Below are 26062 nucleotides of genomic sequence, written 5' to 3' on the forward strand. Positions count from 1 at the left end.
TTCCTTGAAGCCTGCCCTCTTACTGTAATCCAACTCTACCGAGATGTTTAGCAACTTTTCATACCACGTACCAAAAGTGTATCGGTTATCTCCCAGGAGCCAGCATCGGAAGGTGCCACATGCTGACCCTCTAAAAATGTTCTCATCCCCCTAACACACTCCTGCTCTCCACTGTGCCATATTCTAATATTCGGCTGTAAAACTCCTTGTAAAGTGTATATTGATGTATTCAACAATGCTTCACTAGATCAAACCTGTAACCATCAATTGTGTGTGAACTCTTGCTGCGTCTCACAACAAATGCCCCTCTTACCATGTTAATTCAATCACATTATAATGTCCAGCATGCTGCATGCATGTGCCCAGCATCTGGTCAATGCTTTAGATAATGACAAACTTAACGATGCATAAACATACTGTGAATCAAATTATGAAAAGGATACAAATGACCTTGAATCTGATGGCAACAACTATAGACTAAGTCTGTTTAGCAGGCTTCTGGTCACTCTCCTTAGAAGTACAAGAGCACCCTATAGTATGGCTTCCCTCCTGCTGCCTTTTTTCTTCAGTAAAGGATAAGCAGTGCACAGCAAATGTAACAGGTGCAACTACTGACTCCCATCCCATCACCACTACTGCCCAACCTATCACACCAAACACATAACATTGCACCAAAAGATAAGATTGTTATAAAGCATTGTTTTACTGTAATGGCATAATACTAAAAAAAAATTTATCCGTGTATTTCAAGTGTATAGACATGGGCTATAGATAAAGTTGTGCAGAGGAGGGTGGTGTGTTGGAAATGAAATGTTTGAGGATAATATGTGGTGTGAGGTGGTTTGATCGAGTAAGTAATGAAAGGGTGAGAGAGATGTGTGGTAATAAAAAGAGTGTAGTTGAGAGAGCAGAAGAGGGTGTATTGAAATGGTTTGGTCACATGGAGAGAATGAGTGAGGAAAGATTGACAAAGACGATATACGTGTCAAAGGTGGAGGGAACGAGGATAAGTAAGAGACCAAATTGGAGGTGGAAGGATGGAGTGAAACAGATCTTGAGTGATAGGGGCCTGAACACACAGGAGGGTGAAATGCATGCAAGGAATAGAGTGAATTGGAACTACATGGTATACTGGGGTCGACATGCTGTCAATGGATTGAACCAGGGCATGTGAAGCATCTGGGGTAAACCATGGAAATTTTTATGGGACCTGGATGCAGAAAGGGAGCTGTGGTTTCAGTGCATTACATAAGACAGCTTGAGACTGAGTGTGAACGAATGTGGCCTTTGTTGTCCTTTCCTAGTGCTAACTCCCGCGCGCATGGGGGGAGGTGGGTGCTGTTTCATGTGTGGTGAGGTGGTAACGGGAATGGATGAAAGCAGCAAGTATGAATATGTACATGCATATATATGTACATGTCTGCATATGTTTACGTATGTATACGTTGAAATGTATAGGCATGTATATGTGCGTGTGTGGGCGTTTATGTATATGCATGTGTATGTGGGTGGGTTGAGCCATTCTTACATCTGTTTCCTTGTGCTACCTAGCTTATCAGGAGACAGCAACTAAGTATAATAATAAATATTTATTCATTTTATTTATTTATTTAATAAATATAAATATTCAAGTGTGGTACAAAAGTACATTAAGTGGTGATAGATTTTTTTCCCGAAAACTGCTTCCAACCAAATCATGTATGTTAGCAACACTCTAAAACCTCAATTACATCCCAAGACACTATACTGCCTAAAGGAATAACAAAAAATGAAAAAAATATAAAAGTTATGGCAAAACCTATAAAGAGTGAACAATTATGCAAACATTTCTTGATATTCCATTATTTTCAATTCATCAGCTTTGGTATTACTCACATACAATAACTGACTTCATCAATGTAAAATCTTTTCTTTGTTATATAACACTTGCTGTGCTTACTTAATCTCTTGTTGATGAAAACATGGTAGTACCTAAAACTAAAATGCAAGACTTCACACGGTCAAATTCATTTTTTGCTCTCTTCTGATTTTATGTGAAAGAGTAATCAATTCTACACAGAATATAGTTGGTTTCACATACAAAAAAATCAGTTGCCAAAAAAATCTATCCAAAGAAGAAAAATACAACACAGCTCTTCCATGCCAGAGGGAGGGGTAAATATAATTAGCAAGTCAGAGCATAAAGGAGTTAATGGTGACCCCTCTCACAACAACTGGGATCATGACATCCGTGACAGACCCTGAACTATCTGACTACTAACAGAACTCACCAGACCAAAACACTGATGAGGCTATTTCTAAATGAACAATGACCTACAGCCTTTCAAGAACACATAAACCATACAGTTAAAAATGCTTTCTCAATGACAATAACAAGAAATCCAACTGCACAGAAGCAGATGCAAGTGCATTATACCACTAATTTTCCCATTACTTCATTGGTAGAATAGCAAAGTAAAGCGGAATGTACTCTTAAATCATATCATAAACCAAAATGTCTTCAGTCTTCTATATCACAATGCAATATATCAAAACTTGAACTCAGATATTAAAATTATGAGCCTAGACAGGTACAAATGTAACTTAAGAGTAACAACATGGTCTTTGGAGATTTGCCTCCTGACTATCAATGAAAGCTGGGTTGGCTAAATCATACCAACCTCTCTTGACTGTATACTTCCTCAATATAATTACAATCAAAACCCATCAACACAGATCCATTCAGAAACACTGTCCGATGTTTGAGACGTATACTACCGTACAATCTAAACTATTAGAATGCCGGCCCTTGAGTCTCAAATTTTACTTCTGCCACACTAAAGACAACCAGTAACCACACACCCTTCACAGATACCAGAACACAATAAACAGTGTAATGTCCTTACGTGGCAATCTTAATTTCATGTTTTATGTATGTTCATTATAAGAAAAATGAGTTACAGGACTCCTCTTGTTCAGGGTTACACCACACTGGAAAAGTCAACTTTGCCAAGGCCATATTATTAGGATTACAGTCTTGTCAAAGAACATCTCACTCCATAGAGTCTACACTTCCCTGCTACTGGACTTAGTGCAGCCTTGGGCTGTAAGAGCCTTCAGAAAGGTCCTGGATAACATTAGGACCCTTACACAAAAATTAGTCCTGGGATAATTATAAATATGTAATACAAAAAAATTAAGATCTTGTATGCCACTAAGTGTCAAGGTCAACAAGCTAAGAACATACATCAAATCTTTACATATTTATTTTGAATTCTTATTCTGGGGGATGGTGTTCCCTAGACACCAACTATACGAGGTTAAACTGCAAATGGAGTCACCTTTGGGGAGGCTGTATTATCACCTACTGACAAAAGGGAGTACAGATTTGTTGAAAAACTTCTCATCAAAGGAGTCCATCATTTCCCTATCAGTGGAACATACCCTTCATGCTGTGGGAGCCCCTTCAGTGTAATGTGTCCTCCAGTGCATTACACATGACAGCTAGACTCAGTGTGAATGAATGTGGCTTTTTTTTTTTCTGTCTGTTTTCCTGGTGCTACCACGCTGAAGCAGGAGGTAGCAATGCAGTTTCCTGTGGGGCATGGTGGCACCAGGAATGAATGAAGGCAAGTAAGTTTGAATACGTACATGTGTATATATGTATACGTCAATGTGTATGTATATGTGTATTTGAGTGGATGGGCCATCCTTCATATGTTTCCTGGGGCTACCTTGCTGATGCAGGAAACAGCAATTAAGTATAACAACAATAATAAATAAATAATAATAATAAAGCCACCACTCACTACCCTTTCATATCTGCCCATCTCCACCCTTTCACATGCCACATGCACTTCTCACGCATGCCAGCACTACTAACCTAAATACCTCCAATTCGAGGGAGTGGGTGATGAATTGGAGGTATGAAGGTTAGTAGTGCTGGCATGTGTAAGAGGTGCATGTAGCATGCAAAAAGATAGAGATGGGCAGATATGAAAGGGTAGAGAGTGGTGGAATAAAGTAAATTTGCTTGTGAAAAAAAAAGAGAGGCATTTGGGTGGTACTTTCAGGGAAAGAGAGCAAATAATTGAGGGGAGAATAAGCAAAAATGGCAGGATGTCAAGAGAAAGGTGCAGAGGCTTAAAGTCAGGGAGAATAAGATGTTTTAGGAGGAGGTTAATAATGTGCAAAAAACAAGAGAACAAATAGGAACACTAGTGAAGGGAGCACAAGGGGAAGTGATAACAGGTGATGAAGTGAGGAGGAGATGGAGAAGGTATTTTGAAGGACTTCTTAATGTGTTTGATGTGTGACAAATGTAGGATGCTTGACTCTGGATGGAATGCAAAGTGCGAGTCATGGAAAGTGGTATGGTAAAGAGGGATGAGGTGGTGAAAGCTTTGCATAAGATGAAATATGGTGGAGTGGATGGTACTGCAGCTGAATTTATTCATGAATGGAGTGGCTGTGGTGTTAACTGGTTGGTAAGAATTTTCACTGCATGTATGGTTCATGGTGAGCTGCCTCAGGATTGGAGGAATGCAGTTATGCCACTGTATAAGGGTAGGGGGGATAAAGGTGTCTAAACTACAGTTATATATTTTTTGAGCATACTTTGTAAGCTGTATTGGAGGGTTTTGATTGTGAGGGTGAAGGCATTTATAGAGCATGGCTGGGAGGTGCAGTGAGGTTTCAGGAGAAGTAGAGGATGTATGTATCAGATTTTTGCTTTGAGAATGTAAGAAATACTTAGATTTGTATGAGTCATTTTTGGAAAAAGCACTTGATTGTGTTAATAAAGATGCCTTGTGGAAGGTCTTACGAATACACAATGTGGGAGGAAAGCTGTTAGATGCAATGAGAAGTTTTTATCAAGGGTGTAAGGCATGTGTATGAGTAGGAAGAGAGAAGAGTGACTGGTTCCTTGTGAAGGTCAGTCTGCGGAAGGGGTGTGTGATGTCTCCATGGTTGTTTAATTTGTTTATGAATGGGGTGGTTAGGAGGTAACTGCAAGAGTTTTGGAAAAAAGGGTGAGTATGTCGTCTGTTGGGACTGACAGGGCTTGGGAAGTGAGTCAGTTGTTGTTCGCCAATGATACAGCACTGGTGGCTGATTCCAGTGAGAAACTGCATAAGATGGTGAATGAATTTGGAAAAGTGTGAGAAAGGAGAAAGCCGAGAGTAAATGTGAATAACAGCAAAGTTATTAGGTTCAGCAGGGATGAGGGACAAGTTAGTTGGGATGTGAGTTTGGAGAAAAATTGGAGGGAGCAAAATGCTTTAGATATCTGGTAGTGGACTTAGCAGCAAATGGAATCATGGAAGTGAAAGCGAGTCATAAGGTGGGGATGGGGATGGTGGTTGGGAGCGATGAAGAATGTGTGGAAAGAGAGAATGTTATCTCAGAGCAAAAAATGGGTATTTTTGAAGAATAGTAGTTCCAGCAATATTACATGGCTGCGAGGCATGAGCTATATAATTCCAAAGCATGCTTCACCTAACCTTTCCATATTCTTGTTTTCCCTTCCCTTTTCCTCCTTTCATCTCTGACTTATAGATGCACATAGTCTTACTTTACTCATCCTCTCCAAATACCAAAGCCATTTAAGCACAATCTGATCAGTTCTTGAGATATAAGATGTGTCAGCCATACCCCCTTCCTCCCACTTTACTAAGCACTTCAAGTCAACAATGATGTACTTGTATTACTATTTGGGTGTTCTCTACTTTTGCATGCCAATCTATCAATTCATAACTTTTTTTTTCACATAAGGAGAGTTTCTGGGGCTAATTCACCATTCAATTCTGTTGGTCAAGGATAAATACCATAAAATCTGCTTTACTCTACCCTTCCATGTCCTTTGTCAACCCCTGCACTTGTTACACAACTATACAACACAGAGATTCTTTGTTCCACTTCAGTTTAACCCATTTACTTATTCATCAAATTCTTCTACCACATTCTCAACTCTGCAGCCTTCAATGTCTAGAAGAGCTTTTCAACAAAAGCATATTCTTTAACACACTATAATCCTTTTCTATTAGCTATTTCAAATCTTTTGTTTAAAAAATGCAGCAAACACACTCTCCCCTATTTCATTATCTTCTCAAACATTCCTACTTACATGATTATATCCATATCATCTCAGTATGCTATGTTCCTATTCCTTTTTATAACCACTCATATCATATAAAATCAAGAAAACTAGAATCATGCAGACTCAATTGATAGCTATTCTATGATGCCACATTCCATTCCTTCCTTCTTTTGTTTTACGACAAAGAATCAGTCTGATTACTTTTCAAATCCAGAAAACTATTCTACAAATATAATTCACTATGCCCCACTACTCACATTTTCTATAACTTTGAGGCAGCGGTCAACCTTTGACAACTTCTCAAGCAGTGGATGAGTCCATGTTTCCAAATCAGGAGAGAACAGTTGAGTACACTGAGTGATGGTGCGTACCAGGTGTTCTACTCCACCAAGCTCCCGTAGCTCCTCCTTGAACCATTCTCCCGCACGTTTTGAGGTTAAACTCAGGAGTGTCTCCATGGCAAGGTGACCTGCCTAAGAAGCAATATCCAATATTATTGCTAACGTCTCTAACTGTCACAAGTATCAGCAGCATACATCAGAGAAAAACAAACCATGATACATAACATCACTAAGGCTACTTACTGTTATGTTATCAAGATTAAGATGCTTTGCATGTCCTTTCTTCTGCATGTCCCGACACAGTTCCCTAATCTTCTTCTTGTTTTGGACAACAAAAGCAGCATCACCCTGGGAAACGCTTTCTGAAGTGTCAGCATCAGTGTCTAAGAGGTTCAGCATCAATTCAAGTGAGTCACGGTCCAGATCCATGTTGAGACGATCCTGACTTAGTGTGAACATTACAGTTGCTGCACAGATTGCCAGCCTCTGAGGAGACAAAATTGGTCAAAATGACAGTTCTCAAGCACAATATATGATCACAGTTACAGTGTTAACCACAGACTTTCATACCTGTACTTTTCCATAAAAATCTATCTACTTATGTTCATTACAATCATGTAACCAATAAAGAAAGTTTTTAAAACAAAGTGCCCCAAAACAATATATGTTTAGCTCTATAGATATCAGAACAGTTAAAGTTTTTTGGCTCGGACTTTCATATCAGAAAGTTTATTAAACTATGAGTGCTTGACAACAGGCAAAGTTGTACGAAATGGATGAATGCTATAACTGCAAAAAGACAGAAACATGATTTCACTGAGGTTTCCTGCAAGGCCTAAGCAGACTTTTATGTCTACTCTTTGTTTCCACAGTAGCTACCTAGCAGTACTGAAGGTTTCCAGTTAGTCCCTTTTACCATTTGGTGATGCTCAGCATATCTGAATGAGCAACCAGGTGATCAATACCACAAAAAAGTAGTGTACACCATTTTTCTACAGCAGGAGTGAAAAGGGTAGACTATAAAAGGTATTGAAGTAGCATCCCTTTTTTCCCCCCAATATACCTTGCACAAATTTACTATGCGCACATTTTCCCCCAAAACTTATACTCTTTATATTTCCCTCCATATGATACAGCCACAACTGGGGCATGTTTCTACCTGTGCCATGTTAGCTACTTTAAACAAAATTTCCATAAATTCACAGATCCAACATATTCTGGAAGTTACACTGCTTCACATCTCAGCCCAGCTTGGGTACAAAAATCAGATGAATTTCTCAAATGGAGATATCTTTTTATACTACCATCTTTGAAGAGTTAAGAGATCTCTCATAGTTTTCTGAACAGTGATATAGTTCCACAGAACCTGGCACAGCAATCATAATAACTGGGCCACCTGCTTCATCCTCATCATTCATATTATTTTCCTTCAGAATGCTTACCAGTTTTACAACACAGTTTTCCAAATCAAAATTTCTAAAGATGACATCATTAACCTCCTAATTCATTAGACATTTACTGTACAGCATGATGACTATGACCATTTTACCACTGTAGCCACTTCTGTTTTCCTGCAATACACAATATAAATATACCACAAAAAAGCATCCTTGGAATAAGCATGTAAAAACTGAACCTCAAAATCAAGCCCTAATTCTAAATGTGTTACAGGGTTCAATTTGATTATGTTTTAGAGCAGTCCCTTACTGAAAAGCAACTGTAAAAGCACATCATCCTTGCATGTTAGTGAACAATAGAGCCGTGTAACAGTCCCAGATTTCGATGACCAAATCAACCCAGACCTTTTTAAGTTTTCTTTACTCTAAACTAATAACTGGAAATTATGGTGGCTGGGTAATGGTGGACAGCTGTGTGACTTAGGGAACATACTCTTTTAAGGTTCTAAGACTCTGTGAGTTATGCTTCAACTGGAGAGAACTATTAGCAAACATCTTTGAAGCTCTTCTGAGTGTAGGTAGGGAAATAATCAAAGTACTCCATATCCAACCACAAGTACTGTGCAAGTACTGTGAGGACAACACTCATAGAAGACTATTTTCATTCTCTTTGTGTTGAAACCTTGAATGGTGGTAAAAAATCAGACATCAAATTGTGTTTAATCATATGGCACTGCCATTTGTCAGTCAACTTGTACCTGCACCAACTAATTATGCTTAATTCTCTGACAACTGCCTGCTGTGTCATTTGGTTTCATTTTATGTATCATTCTTAAAACATATCATCTACTGGGCTGACCACTTCTGTTAAACATCAACCAACTCACATGATCTGAATGAGCATCGGACAGGGCACTGAAGAACTTGATGACGGTACCATGAGCCCGCAGATGCATCCTGAAAGCAGGCACCATACACTTCTGAGCAAGATTGAGGGCAGCCAGACATCGAGTAGATACAGGCATAAATTGTCTTAAGGCATCCAAGAAATACTCCACATCATCATTGAATTCTTGGAATTCTCCAGACTCCTGAAGTTGGTGAGTCTTTTTCACATTCTTCACCACAGTATAAAACTGAAAAGAAAATATCATGAACACCTACACAAAATTTTCATTATAATTCTGTTTAGATAAACAAGTATGCAACTGTGCTGTAACCAGTATTTATGTTACTGACTGCACTGCCCTGACTTGTTCTTTTTTCTTTTATGCTGAAGGCTCCATTCACGGACAAAAGATGAAGAGCCAGTTGTATGGGCATTACATGCTGGAAAGGAGTACGAGTGAGTACAAAGATATACAAAAGGGAGCAGCAGGAGGTCAAGAGGAAGGTACAGGGGTTGAAAAAGAAGGCAAATACAAGTTGGAGTTAAAGAGTATTTGTTTTGCAAGAAGGTTAATAATGCAAGGAGAACAAGAAAACAAATGGGAACAGTAATGCAGGTAGCAGGTACAGAACGTGAAGGATGAGGTGAAAAGAAAAAGGGGTGAGTATTTTGGAGGACAGCTGAATGAGTTTGAGTATAGGGTAGCAGATGTGGGGTGTTTGGGTCTGGGATGTATCCACAGAGAGAGAGAGTTATGACAAGTAGTTTGGTAAAGAAAAGAGGTAGTGAAAGCCTTGCATAAGATTACAAAAGCTGCAGTGGAAGAGTCTGCTGTTGAATTTCTCAATATGGGAGGTGATCGTGTTGTTCATTGATTAGTTCAAACTCTAAAGGTGAAGCACCTGATTTGCAGAATACCTGTATAGTGCCACTGTGTAAAGGCTAGAGATACTAAAGTGAATGTTCGAATCATAGAAGAGTAAGTCTGAGTTGTACGGGAAATTGGTGATTGAAGAGATGGAATGCATACACTGAGCATCAAACTGGGGAGGAACAATGTGACTTTACAAGAGGATAAGGATTAGGTGTTTGTTTTAAAATATGAGAAATACTTCAAGAAACAAAAGGACTTGTGTGTGACAATTCTGGCCCAAGAAAAAGCATATGATTAGGTCAATAAAGACACACTGAGGAAGGCTTTATGAATACACAGCATGGGAGGAAAACTAATGAAACCAATGAAGTTTTTAAAGAGATTAAGTGTGTGCATGCACAAAGAAAGAAAGGAAAATGAATGGTTTCAGATAAAGGTGGCTCTGTAGCAGGGGTAAGTGATTTCACCATGGCCAGTCACCAAATGTCCAGCTCATCACATTTAACTGTAAATGTTGTTAAACATAATGAGAGTTACAAACCACTACAAAGTACTTGCCAAACATAATCATACCTCAAAGAAAGTAAAAATAAATTACATTCTATGTAAAATAATAGAAAAAAAATGTGTCATGCACCTACAAAGAGGTTAATGAGCATCCACTCACTTCCAAACATTCATAATTCAATTGGTGAATAATATGTAAAATTTACTCTTTACTTATTTACTTACTTTTTCAACACAATTCTCTTCAGAAGGTTCTTACCTGATACAAAAACTCATTACAAAGTAAGAAAAGTATGTAAAAACATATTTTCTGCATTTTTTTCCTGACAATTTTACCTGTTTTGTAAAAATATTAATTGCAGTATTTTTGTCAAATCTAATTCTAGTGTAGGCAAAAGACCTGACTGCATACCCAGACTGGAGTATCCGAGTCTGGGTTTTAGCTGCAATAACTCTCAAAACAATACACATGTATGGTTTTTGATAGTCTTGTCACCTCTCTGACAACAATTATAAACTTTGAAGTGATAACTGTCAACATAAAATAATCTTGCATTTCCATAAAACGTGAAGCATGTGATATAAAAGATATCATGAATAAAGATTGGAGTATCCGAGTCTCTGGGTTTTAGCTGCAACAACTCTCAAAACATACATGCTTATGGTTTTTGATAGGTCTTGTCACTTCTCTAACTGACTAAAATTCTAAACTTTTAAGTGATAACTGTCAACATAAAATAATATAGCATTTCCACAAAATGCGAAACATGTGATATAAAAGATATCATGAATAAAGGAAATATGTTTAATGTCCATATCATTAATATTCAGTCTATTAACCTACAATACCCACTAAACAAATGAAACGCAACAGAAATAATAACTTTAAAAGAAGAATTAAGAATTCTTATCAGTGTAACTTAATACAGGATGATACCCTGAATTTAATTTCAGCATTGCTCAAAGTATGAAATATCATTTTCGTCTTCACAGTTAACAAAATTCTTAAATAATTCAGGATTCCTCATGTGATACACTAACAAAAAAGTAAAGTCCAGCGATTGGATCCATTCTCTCACAACCATGAGAACTAGATAATGTTTTAGACTCATTCAGAGAAAATGATGTAGCATTAACTCAAAACGTACTGAGATACCATTCTTCATATTCAAGTCTACTTGATGAGATTAAATGGAGAAACAGTTTCATGAAATACTTATAGATTTAAAGCCTCAACTAATATCATTCCTGCATCATAACTAAAAAAAAAAATCCAAAATGGAAATGATACTCAGATGACTGAATCAAAATCTACAAGTGAGGTACCAATTCATCACATTATTATGCAAGTAAGTTCCCTTACAGAGCTCAACAAAGATCACGACCATAAAAATAAAGCATATCAAATTCCAGGGAGATTCTTTTGTACATATCTTGTTAAGAGTCAATCATCACAAGCCATCTGACCTTAATAACTGCAGAACTAAATCCCCAGTGCCCATGCAAGATTATGTTCATGTAACCCCAATGAAATCCACTGAAATTCATTTTTATCACAAGGATATTGTATTAATCTGTACTGGATGGACACAAGATGAACCAACACTTGCCACATACATTACCATATCATTTCAACTGACTCTATCAAATGAGTTAATGTAATCTGGGACAGCAAAAACAAGAGGAGCATGATCATTTCTACCCTTGAGATTACAGTGAAGCAGCCACAAACTAATACAGTATGATCATATAGGCCTGTTTATTAAAAGCTCAAAATAACCATATGTCAAATAACTTGTTTTCTATTTATCCGATGAAATACATCATTAACACATGAATCTGCAATTATTGTAACAACTACTTTACACAATGACAGTAAATCTACATTTGTAAGATCATCAAACCTTGCATTATTTCACTCTTTAATTCTTACATATAAGAATGTTATATTGTCAAGTGTACATCAAGCTATCAAGGTCAATTAAGCTCCTCTCCATAGTTGTAAAATAGCATTTCAAACACATTTTTGCACAAATAACTTTTCAGTTCAAAATTCCTTAAGGTTTATAAATCATAGAGAAAACTCAAATCTCAGCTAAAGTCCATCACTGGTTTTTAAGTATGACAAATAACATGAAATACCAAAATTCTGTACAAAAAGCTAACAGCACAATCAAGTAGCATAGCAACCGACTCATCACAAATGGAATCATTTAACTTCCTACTTTTTATCCTTAACTTTTACAGTATATCATCTGGTGCTCTTAGAATACACATCTAACCATCATAGATTTTCCAGTTTTCTCTTTAATTTTCTATCCACCTTTATCAACTGCTGCCTATTTGCCATTAGTGTATGTGCATCTATTCTTATAGCAGCCTTCACTCTTTTGCCTATTTGCCTACAAATGCATATAAGTCATACAGCAGCCCTCACTCTTTTCACACAGTCTTATTTCTTAATCCAAGTACCCTAGTTTACTAATCTGAAAGCAAAACCAAAACACAAACTTATCCATCGAATAGACTGACTGGCACTACAGGGGCTTTGACATTCAGGGACAGAATACACTGCGAGGCAAGATTCAGAGGACAATATCTTGCTATGAAAATAAAAATGACAACAGAGTATAGAAAGAACTGTGAAATGGTGATAGCACAATCTTACCTGTTTTACACCCCTTGCACATTTCACACTTGTTATGGACTGTGACTCAGTGGAATCATCTAAATCTGCAGATGATCCAGGCCATGTCTGCACTCTCTTTAAAGGTGGTGGTTCAAACTCATCATATGGTGAGGTAGCTGAAGATGTACTTTGGCTGCTTGGCAATGGTGGTGGAGGTTGTTTTGAGGTGTCATCCTTTTCTTCTTGGTCGTGCCACTTGTGACGGTAAGTAGCCCGCTTTTTGGCGTCCCGGTCAGCATCTCTGCTCTTGAAGATACTTCTCTTTTTAACCAGAGGAGGTGGCTCAGGTTTTTTAGCACTTTCACTCTCTGGCTTACTTGACTGATCTGACTTGTATGGCTCATAAGAGGAAGTGGTGGATATCTGTGAAGATATAGGAGAACCCTGAGATGAGAACAGCAAATCCTCCATTTCCTGTGTGTCAGCCATAGCAGCAGAGTCCTTAAGTTCCAGACCACTGGAGGCAGTACAATCAATGGTGGTGCGATCTTCAATTTCATTTTCATCAAAATCCGTGCTAAACAAATCAAAGTTATCACTTTCTGCATCTCCAGCACCCGAGGAGACCCCAGGGCTAACACCTCTCCCTACTGGTGATGTTTTCTGAGGTTCTCCTGTATCACTTGAGCCCACACCAAATATTTCAAAATCGTCAGTTAAGGGACCATCACAGACTTCATCACGCAATGCATTTTGCCGAGTATCAATGTCAGAGGAAGAGGTTACAGTGTTTTTACTCGTGCATTTGTTCAATGCATCTGATTTAGAATATTTAGAACAATAAGTTTTGATGCTACACTGGGATGTCTGACTGTTTGATTTGTTCCCTGAAAAACTAAAATTATCATCAATACACATATCTACAGGTAGGCCACTTCTCTGGTCCATTAGTCCAACAAACTCATAACTAGAATCAAGGGCTGAATTCAAAGTCCTGTTTGGAGAATCCAGTCTATCTGGAGGGTGAAAATTAGCGTCTTTTGACACAATACTTGGTAGAGTGACTTGTGAATCTTTGTACTCTGTCAGCGGGAAGCTGGAGGGTGCAAGCTCCTCTGATGAGTCTCTGTTTTCCTCACTAAAGTCTTTTGTGGATGGAGAACTAGCAACACTTGTTGAAGTGCTGCCAGCATGAGAGTCATCACTGGGCAGTTCCACTGTACTTGAATATATTTCCTGAGAACAAGAGGCCACATCTCTACTCTTAAAGATTTTCAACTTTATTCCACTACCAGATTTTGAACTGGTCACAGTCTCAGAATTTTTTGGTTTTGTTACAACACTAGTAACGAGCTTATCACATGTATTTTCTCCAGATGATTCTGGGTTACCTTTCACTGTCTCTTGGCTCGATTTTGGTGTCTCAAAAGCAGCCAGTGGAGGAATCTTTGAATTATACACATTATCACTAACTCGCCCCTGAGCTTTATCCACAAAAACTTTAGAGGGCTCAGATATCACCTCTGCATTCCTACTTTTAAAGAACTTTCGAGGTTTACTGAAAGTTTTAATTGGGGGTTTGACCTGGAGTGAGGCGCCATTGGCAGGGTTTCCACTGTCAAAATTGTAGCTGTCATCAATACTTGATGGTGGCGAATCATCAAGAAATCGCTTACCACTGTCATCTTTGCCTGTAGAAGAATAAGGAAACTATAAGTGTGAGTATCAAAAAAAAATCATAAAAGATATAACATGTACAGCTTAAATGCAACAACAGTATAAAATCTTTTGATTAAAAAGATTACCAGCATCAGCTAAACATTTTACTGTTATAGCAAGATAGTGTCAGAAACAAGCAACAGCCTCATATATAATCATTCACTCTTTAGCATTCATGTATAATGAACTGAAACAAATGTCTACAATCCACATCCAAACCTAATAGACTGTGCCACATTTTACAACCAGCATTTCATCTATCTTAGTTCAACCCAGTGAGAGCATGTCATCCCCACACATCATGTCAATCCAATTAATTCTTTCCCATGGATGTTACCATACTCTGCCCACTCATGGTTACATCAAAAGTGAAAAGCCATCTTTGTCAAGGTTGTATCATTGGAGTACAGTCTTGTTAAACAACTTCCTACATCCATGGGCGACAGGAGCGACTTAAAAGAAATCCTGAATAACACCAGGACTAAAAGAAATTGGTCCTGGGAAAATTCTAAATAAGAATAAAACAAATTCTATCCCATCCATGCCAGTCACCCACCTGAATACTTATGTCCTGATAACCCAAAGCTTCCTTTACTCCTTCTATTTATCTCCTTGTTGGTCTTCTACCTTTCTCCCTCATTTTGTTACATATATCCTTTTACTCACTCTTTTTCTTATCCTCTCCCTACTTCCAACTATTTCAGCAAACCTTGATCAGTTCTCTCAAACAGACTGTGCTTAGTATCCCATGTCACTCTTACACTGTCATTCCTTACAGGATCAACCTACCATACACCACATTATGTTTGCAGGATTTTTTTCCCCAATACATCCACCCTCTTCTGTTTCTTTCCATTCAGGGCCTGTCTCATAACCATACGACAAACATATCCAAACATGCCCTAACAGACACACAGACCACACAGGACCTTAGCCCCACCCTTCCCATCTTGACACACTTCAGGCCCTATGATTCTGTCTGCTGCCACATCCACTCCAGATATTTCAACTTTGTACTTTACTTCCTCCAGGTCCTCCCTATTCAAACTTACACTTACAAAACATCCTGTCTCATTCTCCTGAAATGCCTCATTACCTTATTTTGGTTCACTTTGATTCTCAATTTTTTCTTTCAAACACTCTTTCATATTCTGTCAACAGTCTGTAGAGTCTATCTCAAGAGTCTACAACCAGAGTCATGTCATCTGCAAACAACAAATAATGGTTATCTATGCCAAATACAATCAAATACATAACAGGTATTTCCCACAAAATGGCAGATCAATACTGTAAAGTCCAATACCTTTGTCCACAGAAAATACTGAACACATGTATCTGCTCTCGCAAAGGGGCTAAACTTCTGTAATTTCAGCTATCTATTTCTCCATACAGCAAGCTCCAAAGTAAACACTGTCAACTTCATACAGGAGCCGCTGTTAAACAGCATCATCCTTATATCCAAGAATTAAATATCACACAGCAAGGTATCTCTAACTACCACGCCAATCAAGCAGTTGCGTGCTTGCAAATGGAATACACTTAAAAACATACTTACACTTTCTAACACAACCTGTTTTAAGTCAAATTTGTCAGTGGTATGCATACCACTGGTAATTAGTGTCACAATTAACCCTTAGCATCCTATAAGTCCTCTTTGTCTGCAGCAGACTCCCAGCATAAAGACTTGCACAGCTCCAAAACAATGAAAGCTAATAGCCTACTTACTTGATACAGCATTAGCCTGCAGGTACCTGTAAAATTCATACACTTCTAACAAAATTATGCCCCATTCTCCATTGTTATCACTCAGTTCATGTACATATGGCAGAGTTAACAATAGCAGGGTCAGCAACATGACTTGCCTGACATATGATATGAACCAAATGAATCACTTCTCCATTAGAAAAAAAAAAAAAAACTATGCTGCAACTACAACACAATGCCAAGCTCCTAAACATACAAAACCATACACCAAGCTATAACTGGACTCTTAAGAGTTACAGGATAATGAGAAGCATTTATATTCATTAAAGGCTAAGTATACATGGGAGAAACTCATATGGGAAGGAGCCACTTCAAAACCTACCTGGTTTGGCTGCACTAAACTAATACTTGGAAAATTAGCAGACAGGCATAAAAATATGACACCAGTCATATGTATAACTAGCCCATTACTGACTAAAGTAAAAAGTCTCTCAGCTCACACACAATGTAACTTATGTAGTGAGCTGTAAGAAAAAAAAAGAAAGAGGCTTCCACACTCTTTAATAATCTACTTTCCACACTAAGTTGATTTATCAAGGTACACTAATTTCCTAATTCACACCTTCACCAACCCGTGGCATCCTCACATGAAATACTTCTACTAACATTCAAAAATTCAACCAACCCATCAGTCTGTCTCTTTTCCTTCTACCTTCAACTATATTCCAAACAATCATAATCGCATTACCAGAAAAGGCCCTGCTGTAAGTGTAGCATGTTCACCATCTTTAATTGCAGTGGGACCCTGTTTAGCAGTCAGGACATGTTCTGAGAGAAAGAAAAACTTACAAGACCACCACTAAAAGGGATCACTCTGTTACTATCTGTATGGGGATGCATTCCCAACAACATTAGCATTTCTTGCATTCAAGCTATGTATGAGGACTTCATTGGGGTACTAGTTACTCATACAACAGCCTCATTTACTCACGTCCAATCACCAGCTGTGATACATCATGCACTGAAACCAAAGCTCACAATCTACATTGATAACCCTAAAAATGATACACAAATGGTAAACATCAGTATGTATTAAGACTGGCCACCAACATCATCATCAATCCCTTGCTTTCTTCTTTACACAGATAAGAAAAGATGCTCCTCAACTTCTCCATGATGATTAACTGGCTTAAAGGCATATGGCATTTAGTTAAATATTCCACCTATACATGCAGGTAACTGAGTGATGGACTATGCAGGAACTTTCAGCTTCACTGTATTCTTGAAAACTATTCTTATGGTCAACACAGCCAAGTGTAGCTCACGAATCACTTCCAACCATCTTATCACTTGCATTTTAAAATCCAAAATAAGTCAAATATTTTACACTTCAGTTACATTTCTAGCACTAACACTTGTAGGTCTTCTCCCAAACATTACAGATTAAAAAGCTTCAATTCTTAGTTTTTTATAAAAAAAATTCTCAAGAACAAAGAACTCTACAGCAAACCAGCACTCTATAGAAGCATTCAAAGCACTGTCCTGGTCAACAGTGAAATTCAAATGAAACCAAAAAGATCATTTCTAAGCTCCAAGGACCAAATATATTTCACCTATATCAAATACCTACTAAGCCAGCATGACAAATTTCAGCAAGTCAAATGCTAGGATGAACGAAACAAATCAACATATTCAATGAACACCTGACTACTATTGGTGAGACTGAATCTTAATGCCAATTCTAGTAGCAACCCTTCTGAAATACAAAAAGTACAAGTAATGACATCAACCTAAGCCTAGAAACTCATACATATTAACATCAAACAACTTACCAAGTCCACCATTGATGCTTCGCAGAGATGTGAAGGATGTAATTCCCCATTTGCCCACATGCCCAGCTGTTTTGGTTGCTGAGGGTTTCGTACTGCTACTGCTACCTGGTTCAGTCACAAGCTTGTCAAACTGACTTAATGGGGGTGGGGCAGATTTCTTACGACTGTACGTCCTGCTAAATCTACCACTCATCTTGATGGATGCTCTGTCAAAATGATTTATTACAATGTGAGTATCTCAAATGATTACTTAAATATACATATAACTAAAAACATTGTTTAGATACCCATTTTCATGAGTTAAAAGAAGACTGTTCTACTTGCATGAAGAAAACCATAACAAACTGTATGGCAATAGTTAACTAGACAAACTGGAAGCAAGCTTGCTTAAACTGTCATGATTAATCATTATTCTCCTGAGGATTCTGTCACAACTAGTTGAGAAGAACAAACTCCTAAATCTTGGTTTTCAGTTCCCTTCCTACCTTTTGCTCACTTGCCACTATGGATAACAAACACTAATTCTGTCAAAGGAACAAATCATGACATATACTTACTTACTTACAACTTACTTCCTGCCCCAGGAGTCCCTTTTTTCTTCATAAGGCTCTATAGCACTCAGGAAGCCAGCCACATCCACCAGTTGGGACTACAGGTTATTAAGTGTAGTGATGCTGTGTGTACATCTATGAGCAGAAAGTGCTAGCAACTGAATGGCAAGTGCAAGGTGTCTTCTTTACAGTACTTGCATTGCAGGAATGTAGGGTCTTGGAATATGATGAAACGTTGTTTGTAGTGTAGATGGGATGAGTGGTGATGCCTAGTGCACAAACAAGAGTGTGACTCATGTTTGTCTACGGAGTATGGTGTCAAATAGGTGTATATCGAGTGGGTTGGTGTTTAATGCTGAGTAGGGATTCTTGAGTTGAGAGGGTGGATGTTTAGTGTTTGTCAGGTTATTTCAGTGTGTATGTATTTTGACAGTGTTATATTTGCTTTGGATGGGGGATGTGAGTCAATATCACTGACGAGTAAGGCAGAGGTAAGTTTTTCATTTTTATGTGAGAGTGGTAGGTATGGCATGGTCTGGATGGGATTTGGTCCAAAGCTGCTGCGTACAAATGAGTGTCAAGCACGTTGAGGTGGGGCTGTATTGGAAGAATCTTAGATTATCGTGTTGGTGGTGAGGTAGCACCAGGAACAAATGAAGAATGGCCTCATTTGCTCAAATCCACTTTCTAGCTGTCATGTATAATGCAGTGAAACCACAACCCACTATTCACAAGCATAGCTCAAAGACCTTTCTGTGATGTCCCCTGACCACTTCATATGCCCATTTGCAGTATGTAAGCCCCTGTATACCAGTGCTCTTTCCTTCCATGCCTCACACCCTCCTGCATCTTCAGGCCTCAAACACTTAAAGCTTTTTCACCCAAGTCTTAAAAGTCATCTCTCTCTCTTACCCTAGCATTTCATTTTCAAACACACCTCATACTGTCCTCAAACATTTCAAATGTAACATTTCCACTGCCTTCTTATACTTCTATCAAAGGCCCATGCCTTACATCCACACAATAACGAGACTATATAACAATAAACATACCCAACATTTTCATTAAAAACATTGATTTCTCTTCCACACATTCATTAGAGTGCACATGACCTTTGCCCCCTCACCCCCTTCTGGCTCACTTCAGGTGCCATGGTTCCATTTGCTGCCATATCCACTTCCAGGTATCTATCACACTCAACTCTGCCCAAGTTCTCCCCATGCGAGCTTGCACTCCACATAACCTACCTCTCTTCACTCCTAAACCTAATAACAATTCTATTCTTATTCACATTTACTCTCAACTTTCTCGTATCACAATCTCCCAAACTTAGCTGCCAGCTTCTTCAGTTTCTTACTCATATCTTTTGCCAGTGCAGTGTCATTATCAAACAACTAACTCACCTTCCTGGATCATCGACTCCCAACAGAGAGCATGCCTGCTCCTCTCTCCAAGACCCCTGCATTCACCTACCTCACCACCCCATCCGTAAACAAACTATAGAGCCAAGGTTACATCAACACATCCCTGTCGCAGAACCGCCTTCACCTGGAACCACTCACCCTTCTCTAAAACTACTAACACACACACCCTGAAATAGCATCTAAGGCAAGGCTAGCAAATGCTCAACAATTGACAGCATGCAGGTTCCAGCTAGCAACTAATCAGAGTTAGGCATTCAAATTTATACATCCTGAAGGGAAAGTTCAGTATTGGGAAGCACAGTCTTCTTAAGGATCAACGTGCCAATGCTGATATGACTCATAAATTTACATTACAATCAGGACTCGTTTTGATTTGGGACTTGGAAAACCATAAACGAGATGGCAGGATCAAATGGAAGAATTCTTAGGCTTGTTGAGGTGAAAACGAGAAGGATGAAAAAAAAAAAATAAAGCTTTCTAATCCTACAAGAGAGTTGAGCCAGGATCTAACATTACATTATAAAAATCATAATTTATCATGCATTTGCTAAGCCCCTGTAGGGAAAAGGCATCAGAGATATAGAAAGATAAACATCATTAGATAAGAGCCAACAAAAGAGAACATGAAAAACATATGAAAAATGCAATTCCCCATATCATTAACTGATCATAAGTAGAATCATCTGAACCTACATCAATCTAAACGTTCTTGATGCACAGTAATTCCGACTCCGTGGCAAACTTTTTCCTTATTTTTCTCACCAGAATCATATATAAGTAGCCACCATGACAGAACCATCATATCAAGCCTGAAGATGGGACAAGTTAGTTCCGAAACATCATTGCCCTTTGGGGAACTCCTGAAGAAACTTCATGACCACCAGAAAATTGTACAGCAAACAGAAACTGTCCATAAGAAAATAAGTAAAGGAGAATGTGCCATAGATTTCAACCTGGTATGCCTCCAAGAAAATATCCTGCCTGGCTACATCCTGCCCCACAGGAAATTGCACTGCTACCCCCTGCATCAGCAAGGTAGTGCCAGGAAAACAGACAAAAAGACCACATTCATTCACACTCAGACATATATATATATACACATGTACATAACTCATACTGTCTGCCCTTATTCATTCCCGTCGCCAACCCGCCACACATGAAATGACAGCCCCATCCCCCCGCGTGTGCGCGAGGTAGCGCTGGGAAAAGACAACAAAGGCCATATTCGTTCACACTCAGTCTCTAGCAGTCATGTATAATGCACTGAAACCACAGCTCCCTTTCTACATCCAGGCCCCACAGAACCTTCCATGGTTTACCCCAGGCGCTTAACACGCCCTGGTTCAATACATTGACAGCACATCGACCCCGGTTTACCACATCATTCCAATTCACTCTATTCCTTGCACGCCTTTCACCCTCCTGCATGTTCAGGCCCCGATCACACAAAATCTTTATCACTCCATCTTTCCACCTCCAATTTGGTCTTCCACTTCTCGTCGTTCCCTCCACCTCTGACACATATATCCTCTTAAGTCAATCTTTCCTCACTCATTCTCTCCATGTGACCAAACCATTTCAAAAAACCCTCTTCTGCTCTCTCAACCACACTCTTTTCATTACCACACATCTCTCTTACCCTTTCATTACTTAGTCGATCAAACCACCTCACACCACATACTGTCCTCAAGCATCTCATTTCCAGCACATCCACCCTCCTCCGCACATCTCTATCTATAGCCCACACCTCGCAACCACATAAAATTGTTGGAACCACTATTCCTTCAAACATACGCATTTTTGCTTTCCAAGATAACGTTCTCAACTTCCACACATTTTTCAATACTCCCAGAACTTTCGCCCTTTCCCCCACCCTATGATTCACTTCCGCTTCCATGGTTCCATCTGCTGCCAAATCCACTCCCAGATATCTAAAACACTTCACTTCCTCCAGTTTTTCTCCATTCAAACGTACCTCCCTATTGACTTGTCCCTCAACCCTACTTTACCTAATAACCTTGCTCTTATTCACATTTACTATCAGCTTTCTTCTTTCACACACTTTAACAAACTCAGTCACCAGCTTCTGCAGTTTCTCATCCGAATCAGCCACCAGCGCTGTATCATCAGTGAACAACAACTGACACTTCCCAAGCTCTCTCATCCACAACAGACCACCCATAAACAAATTAAACAACCATGGAGACATCACGCACTGAGAACCAATCACTTTCCTCTCTTCCTACACGTACACATGCCTTACATCCTTGATAAAAACTTTTCACTACTTCTAACAACTTACCTCCCACACCATATATTCTTAATACCTTCCAAAGAGCATCACTATCAACTCTATCATATGCCTTCTCCAGATCCATAAATGATACAAACAAATCCATTTGCTTTTCTAAGTATTTCTCACATACATTCCTCAAAGTAAACACCTGATCCACACATCCTCTACCACTTCTGAAACCACACTGCTCTTCCCCAATCTGATGCTCTGTACATGCCTTCTCAATCAATACCCTCCCATATAATTTCCCAGGAATACTTAACAAACTTATACCTCTGTAATTTGAGCACTCACTCTTATCCCCTTTGCCTTTGTACAATGGCACTATGCAAGCATTCCGCCAGTCCTCAGGCACTTCACCATGAGTCATACATACATTAAATAACCTTACCAACCAGTCAACAATATATATATATATATATATATATATATATATATATATATATATATATATATATATATATACTCACAAAACCTTCACAATGAAACAAATATCCTTCCAATGCAATCCTACCTCTACATGCTCGACATTCAATTTTATGCAACAAACCATTCCATAACTAGCCATCAATCCCCAAGTAGAATTATACATAAAAGCTTACCCCTGCCTAATGCATCAGTAGCCTCTACTCAGAAACTCCTTCCCCAACAAATACAACAATGACAAAACACATAAACAGTGAACTAACACAATAAGCACTAAACTACCCATCTCTTGAACACCAACCCACCAGACATACACTCAATAAAAGCCAAACTCCCCAGGCATACACATGCTCTGGACATCATTCATCGATACAATATTACACACATCATTTCAACATATCCCACGACTCTTCATGCCCATGACGCAACTACCAACTACTGCCATACATTCTTTGCATAGAGAAACACACACATCAAAATATCATGACCTATGGTGGACATGGCCAGCTTCCTGTGTACTGCAAGAGCCTCATAAAGATAGAAAGGACTCTTGGGCCAGGTGGTAAGTATAAGTTTACAATCTGTGATTTCATATTTTAATGTTTAATGAGACTTTAAGGGCAATATCTGGTGTTTACAGTTAAAACCAGCAAACTGAACTTCATTCAATTGTTAAGCAAACCCGCAACAGTAGTGTACCGTAAAAGTGTTCCTTACCATCACATCTCTATTAGCTATGAATACTGACAATGTATTTTGTACTGTTTGTGTAGCATTAAGCAACAACAGCTGTGGAGCAATATATTCTATTTAAAGAAATCAAGGTATATGATTTGACTACGTGGGAAAATGCAGGGTTAATCAATAAATTTTGAAGTGTTACTTGTCAAATATTAAGAAAGCCTCTAAATTTCTCACCTAGTTTCAAAAAGGATAGTAGAAATATACCAAGCATATATTCGTCTCCTGATTACTGTGTTGTCTTCGTTGACATCTAGTGACATGGTAGTGCAATTTTGGTGTGTCCAGTATAATTCAATATGAACATTAAACCTTGAACATGTGTATTATCTATTCTTACTACTAGCTATCATCTAATCTAAATATTGTTAAAAAAATAATATAAACTGGTCCTCTCATATTTATGTACCTAAAATATAAGAAGTCATTTCCCAAAGTTAGTTTCAAGAGGTATTTCTGAAATAGCAATAAACTACATAAAACAAAAAAATAAAAAGACATTTCCTGATGCTAGTTTCATTGCAGACCTCAAATATATTTACTTAAAATATTATACTCTTATTCACGCTCAGAAATTTTTACTGTATTCTCTTAATACCACATTCACAAAGAATGGAAGAGTATCAGAGGGCAAGAAATGGAGGAAAAAACATGGAATGGAGCATGCAGGGAGGCATGTAAGGGGAGGGTTATGTGGAGACTATTTTGCCGTGGGCACCCCTCGCTGGGAGTTCCCAGAGGGAAAGGGCATCAGAGATATGTACATAGATACACTCACACTGCAAAACAATATCACTCAATACAAAAATACTTCTGATGCATAATTAACCATATAAATTACAAAAAAATGCTCAAATCATGCAGCAAGCAGCAAACTAAAATTTCTACCAAAAAGTGATCTTCCTGACAATCACCCTTAGATTACAAAATCCATCAAAATTCATGTTGACTGCATTATGCTTAGTGAAATACACCTACAATGCTATAGGAGAACCAGTCAAACTCTGATATTCATGTTTACATTAAGAGTCTATTGTTTATCTGTATGATTTCTTGTGATTTTGTTTGGTAATTTATCAGATGAGACACGTGTTCTAGTTGATAGATTTTGATGAAAGTGTGAGATTGTACTAGTAACACCACCTAATCAATCAATATCAAGTTCTTGTATGGTGTACAGGGGCTTTGAGTTCAAAGGAAATTGTGGGGTAAAAGCACTCTATACCAACAAATGACAATAAAATGAATCTATTGGTAACATCTTCAAAATCTGTCAAATACAAAATGAAATTGGAGAATGCCTATAGCATCCCAACTTCCTTTTCTAGTGTCCTCTTACAAAGCATTAAGACATTAAAAGACTGATCGTCCTACGGATAGATGATGAGAACAATCGCTTAGTGCTTGTTCACATACTACAGAGCTTTAATTGGTTCATATTTCAAAGTACAAAATGACTATAAACACTGTGAAAGAACAAAATATAAAGAAACTTACCTTACTAAGAGTTGCTTAATAAGCTGGTAAAGTAACACCCTATACAAAGTTCACCCACAATGAGAAGATGCAAAAGTTGCCAAAAATGGAAATTTTTCATAAGATTATGAATTTCAAAGTTACTGAGAAAATATCTATCTCAATCAATGGAATGAAATGAATTTCCCATTGTTTCTTGAGGCTTCGGTTCTTAAATGTATCATGAGATCTGAATGCTTTGAACATATAGCGTAATACATTCATGACTCCATCTATAAATACGAGCAAAGAGGAAATATCTGATGGTGTCAGATTCCATATATAAAACATCAAAACCTATGCCTACAGATGCTGACTCCTTCTAGATAACGCGTTATCATTGCCCATACAAAAGTTTAAAATGTTTTTCTATCATTACTCATAACAAAAGTTGTACACCACAAGCCAGGTAATAGCATTACATGCCTTAGCAAATAATGGATTTCACATATAAATACACCACACACATACTTCTCATTACACCTATCTACTGAAATTGCCCTCTTTTATACGTATAATGTGGATTTTTACATGTTACCAAGCTTCTTATTCCATCAACATTATCATCTAACTCCACAGTTTCCCTATCCATCATAACCTTACCTCAATCAATATATCAAACATCAATAGAACACGTTTAACAGTGTAAAATGAAAAATCCCACTCTTAACGGATGCTACAGCAACTCAGTAAGATTAGATAGAACAGAGATCATAATGCCAGAACACATGAGCCCACCAACAGATAAATTACTCTGTTTCAGTCTCTATCCCAAAGATGCGATGCCACACTTCCTAACGTGTTGTGGTATAAACTACAATAAACAACAAAATCTAACCAACGCAACCAACATCAAAATAAATGTCAATTATAAACTGGGTCTCCTACAGTATGAAAGGTGTATTTCACATACCATACAGCAATCCTCTTGAATTTCAGTGTACTTCTTTGTTAGAATACCATTTCCATAAAGAGCTGGGGCATAAAATGATACTTTCCAATGCGTTTCACAATTTTTTGATGAATTTAGAGTTCCTTCCCCATAGAGATTTTTTTTGGTGACCATGGCATATCTAATGAACTAACTTAAGAAACGAGTGTTCATAGCCGGAGACTTCTACAAAATAGATCTATCCAT

The 26062-nt window shown here is 38.2% G+C and overlaps 1 protein-coding gene across 4 annotated transcripts in view; it reads right to left on the reverse strand.

The window, feature by feature from the left end:
• wapl (wings apart-like) overlaps nt 1-26062 on the reverse strand; it is a 54987-nt gene that overhangs the window by 20507 nt on the left and 8418 nt on the right. For all 4 annotated transcript variants that reach the window (XM_071658920.1, XM_071658922.1, XM_071658923.1 and 1 more), the window contains exons 2-6: nt 17972-18177; nt 12756-14407; nt 8705-8953; nt 6664-6906; nt 6337-6552 (exon numbers count right to left, since the gene is read on the reverse strand). In XM_071658920.1, coding sequence (XP_071515021.1) covers nt 6337-6552; nt 6664-6906; nt 8705-8953; nt 12756-14407; nt 17972-18177 — 2566 coding nt within the window. The remainder of the gene's footprint in view (nt 1-6336; nt 6553-6663; nt 6907-8704; nt 8954-12755; nt 14408-17971; nt 18178-26062) is intronic.

The sequence above is a fragment of the Panulirus ornatus genome, chromosome 67 (assembly GCF_036320965.1).
Source record: "Panulirus ornatus isolate Po-2019 chromosome 67, ASM3632096v1, whole genome shotgun sequence".
NCBI lineage: Eukaryota > Metazoa > Arthropoda > Malacostraca > Decapoda > Palinuridae > Panulirus > Panulirus ornatus.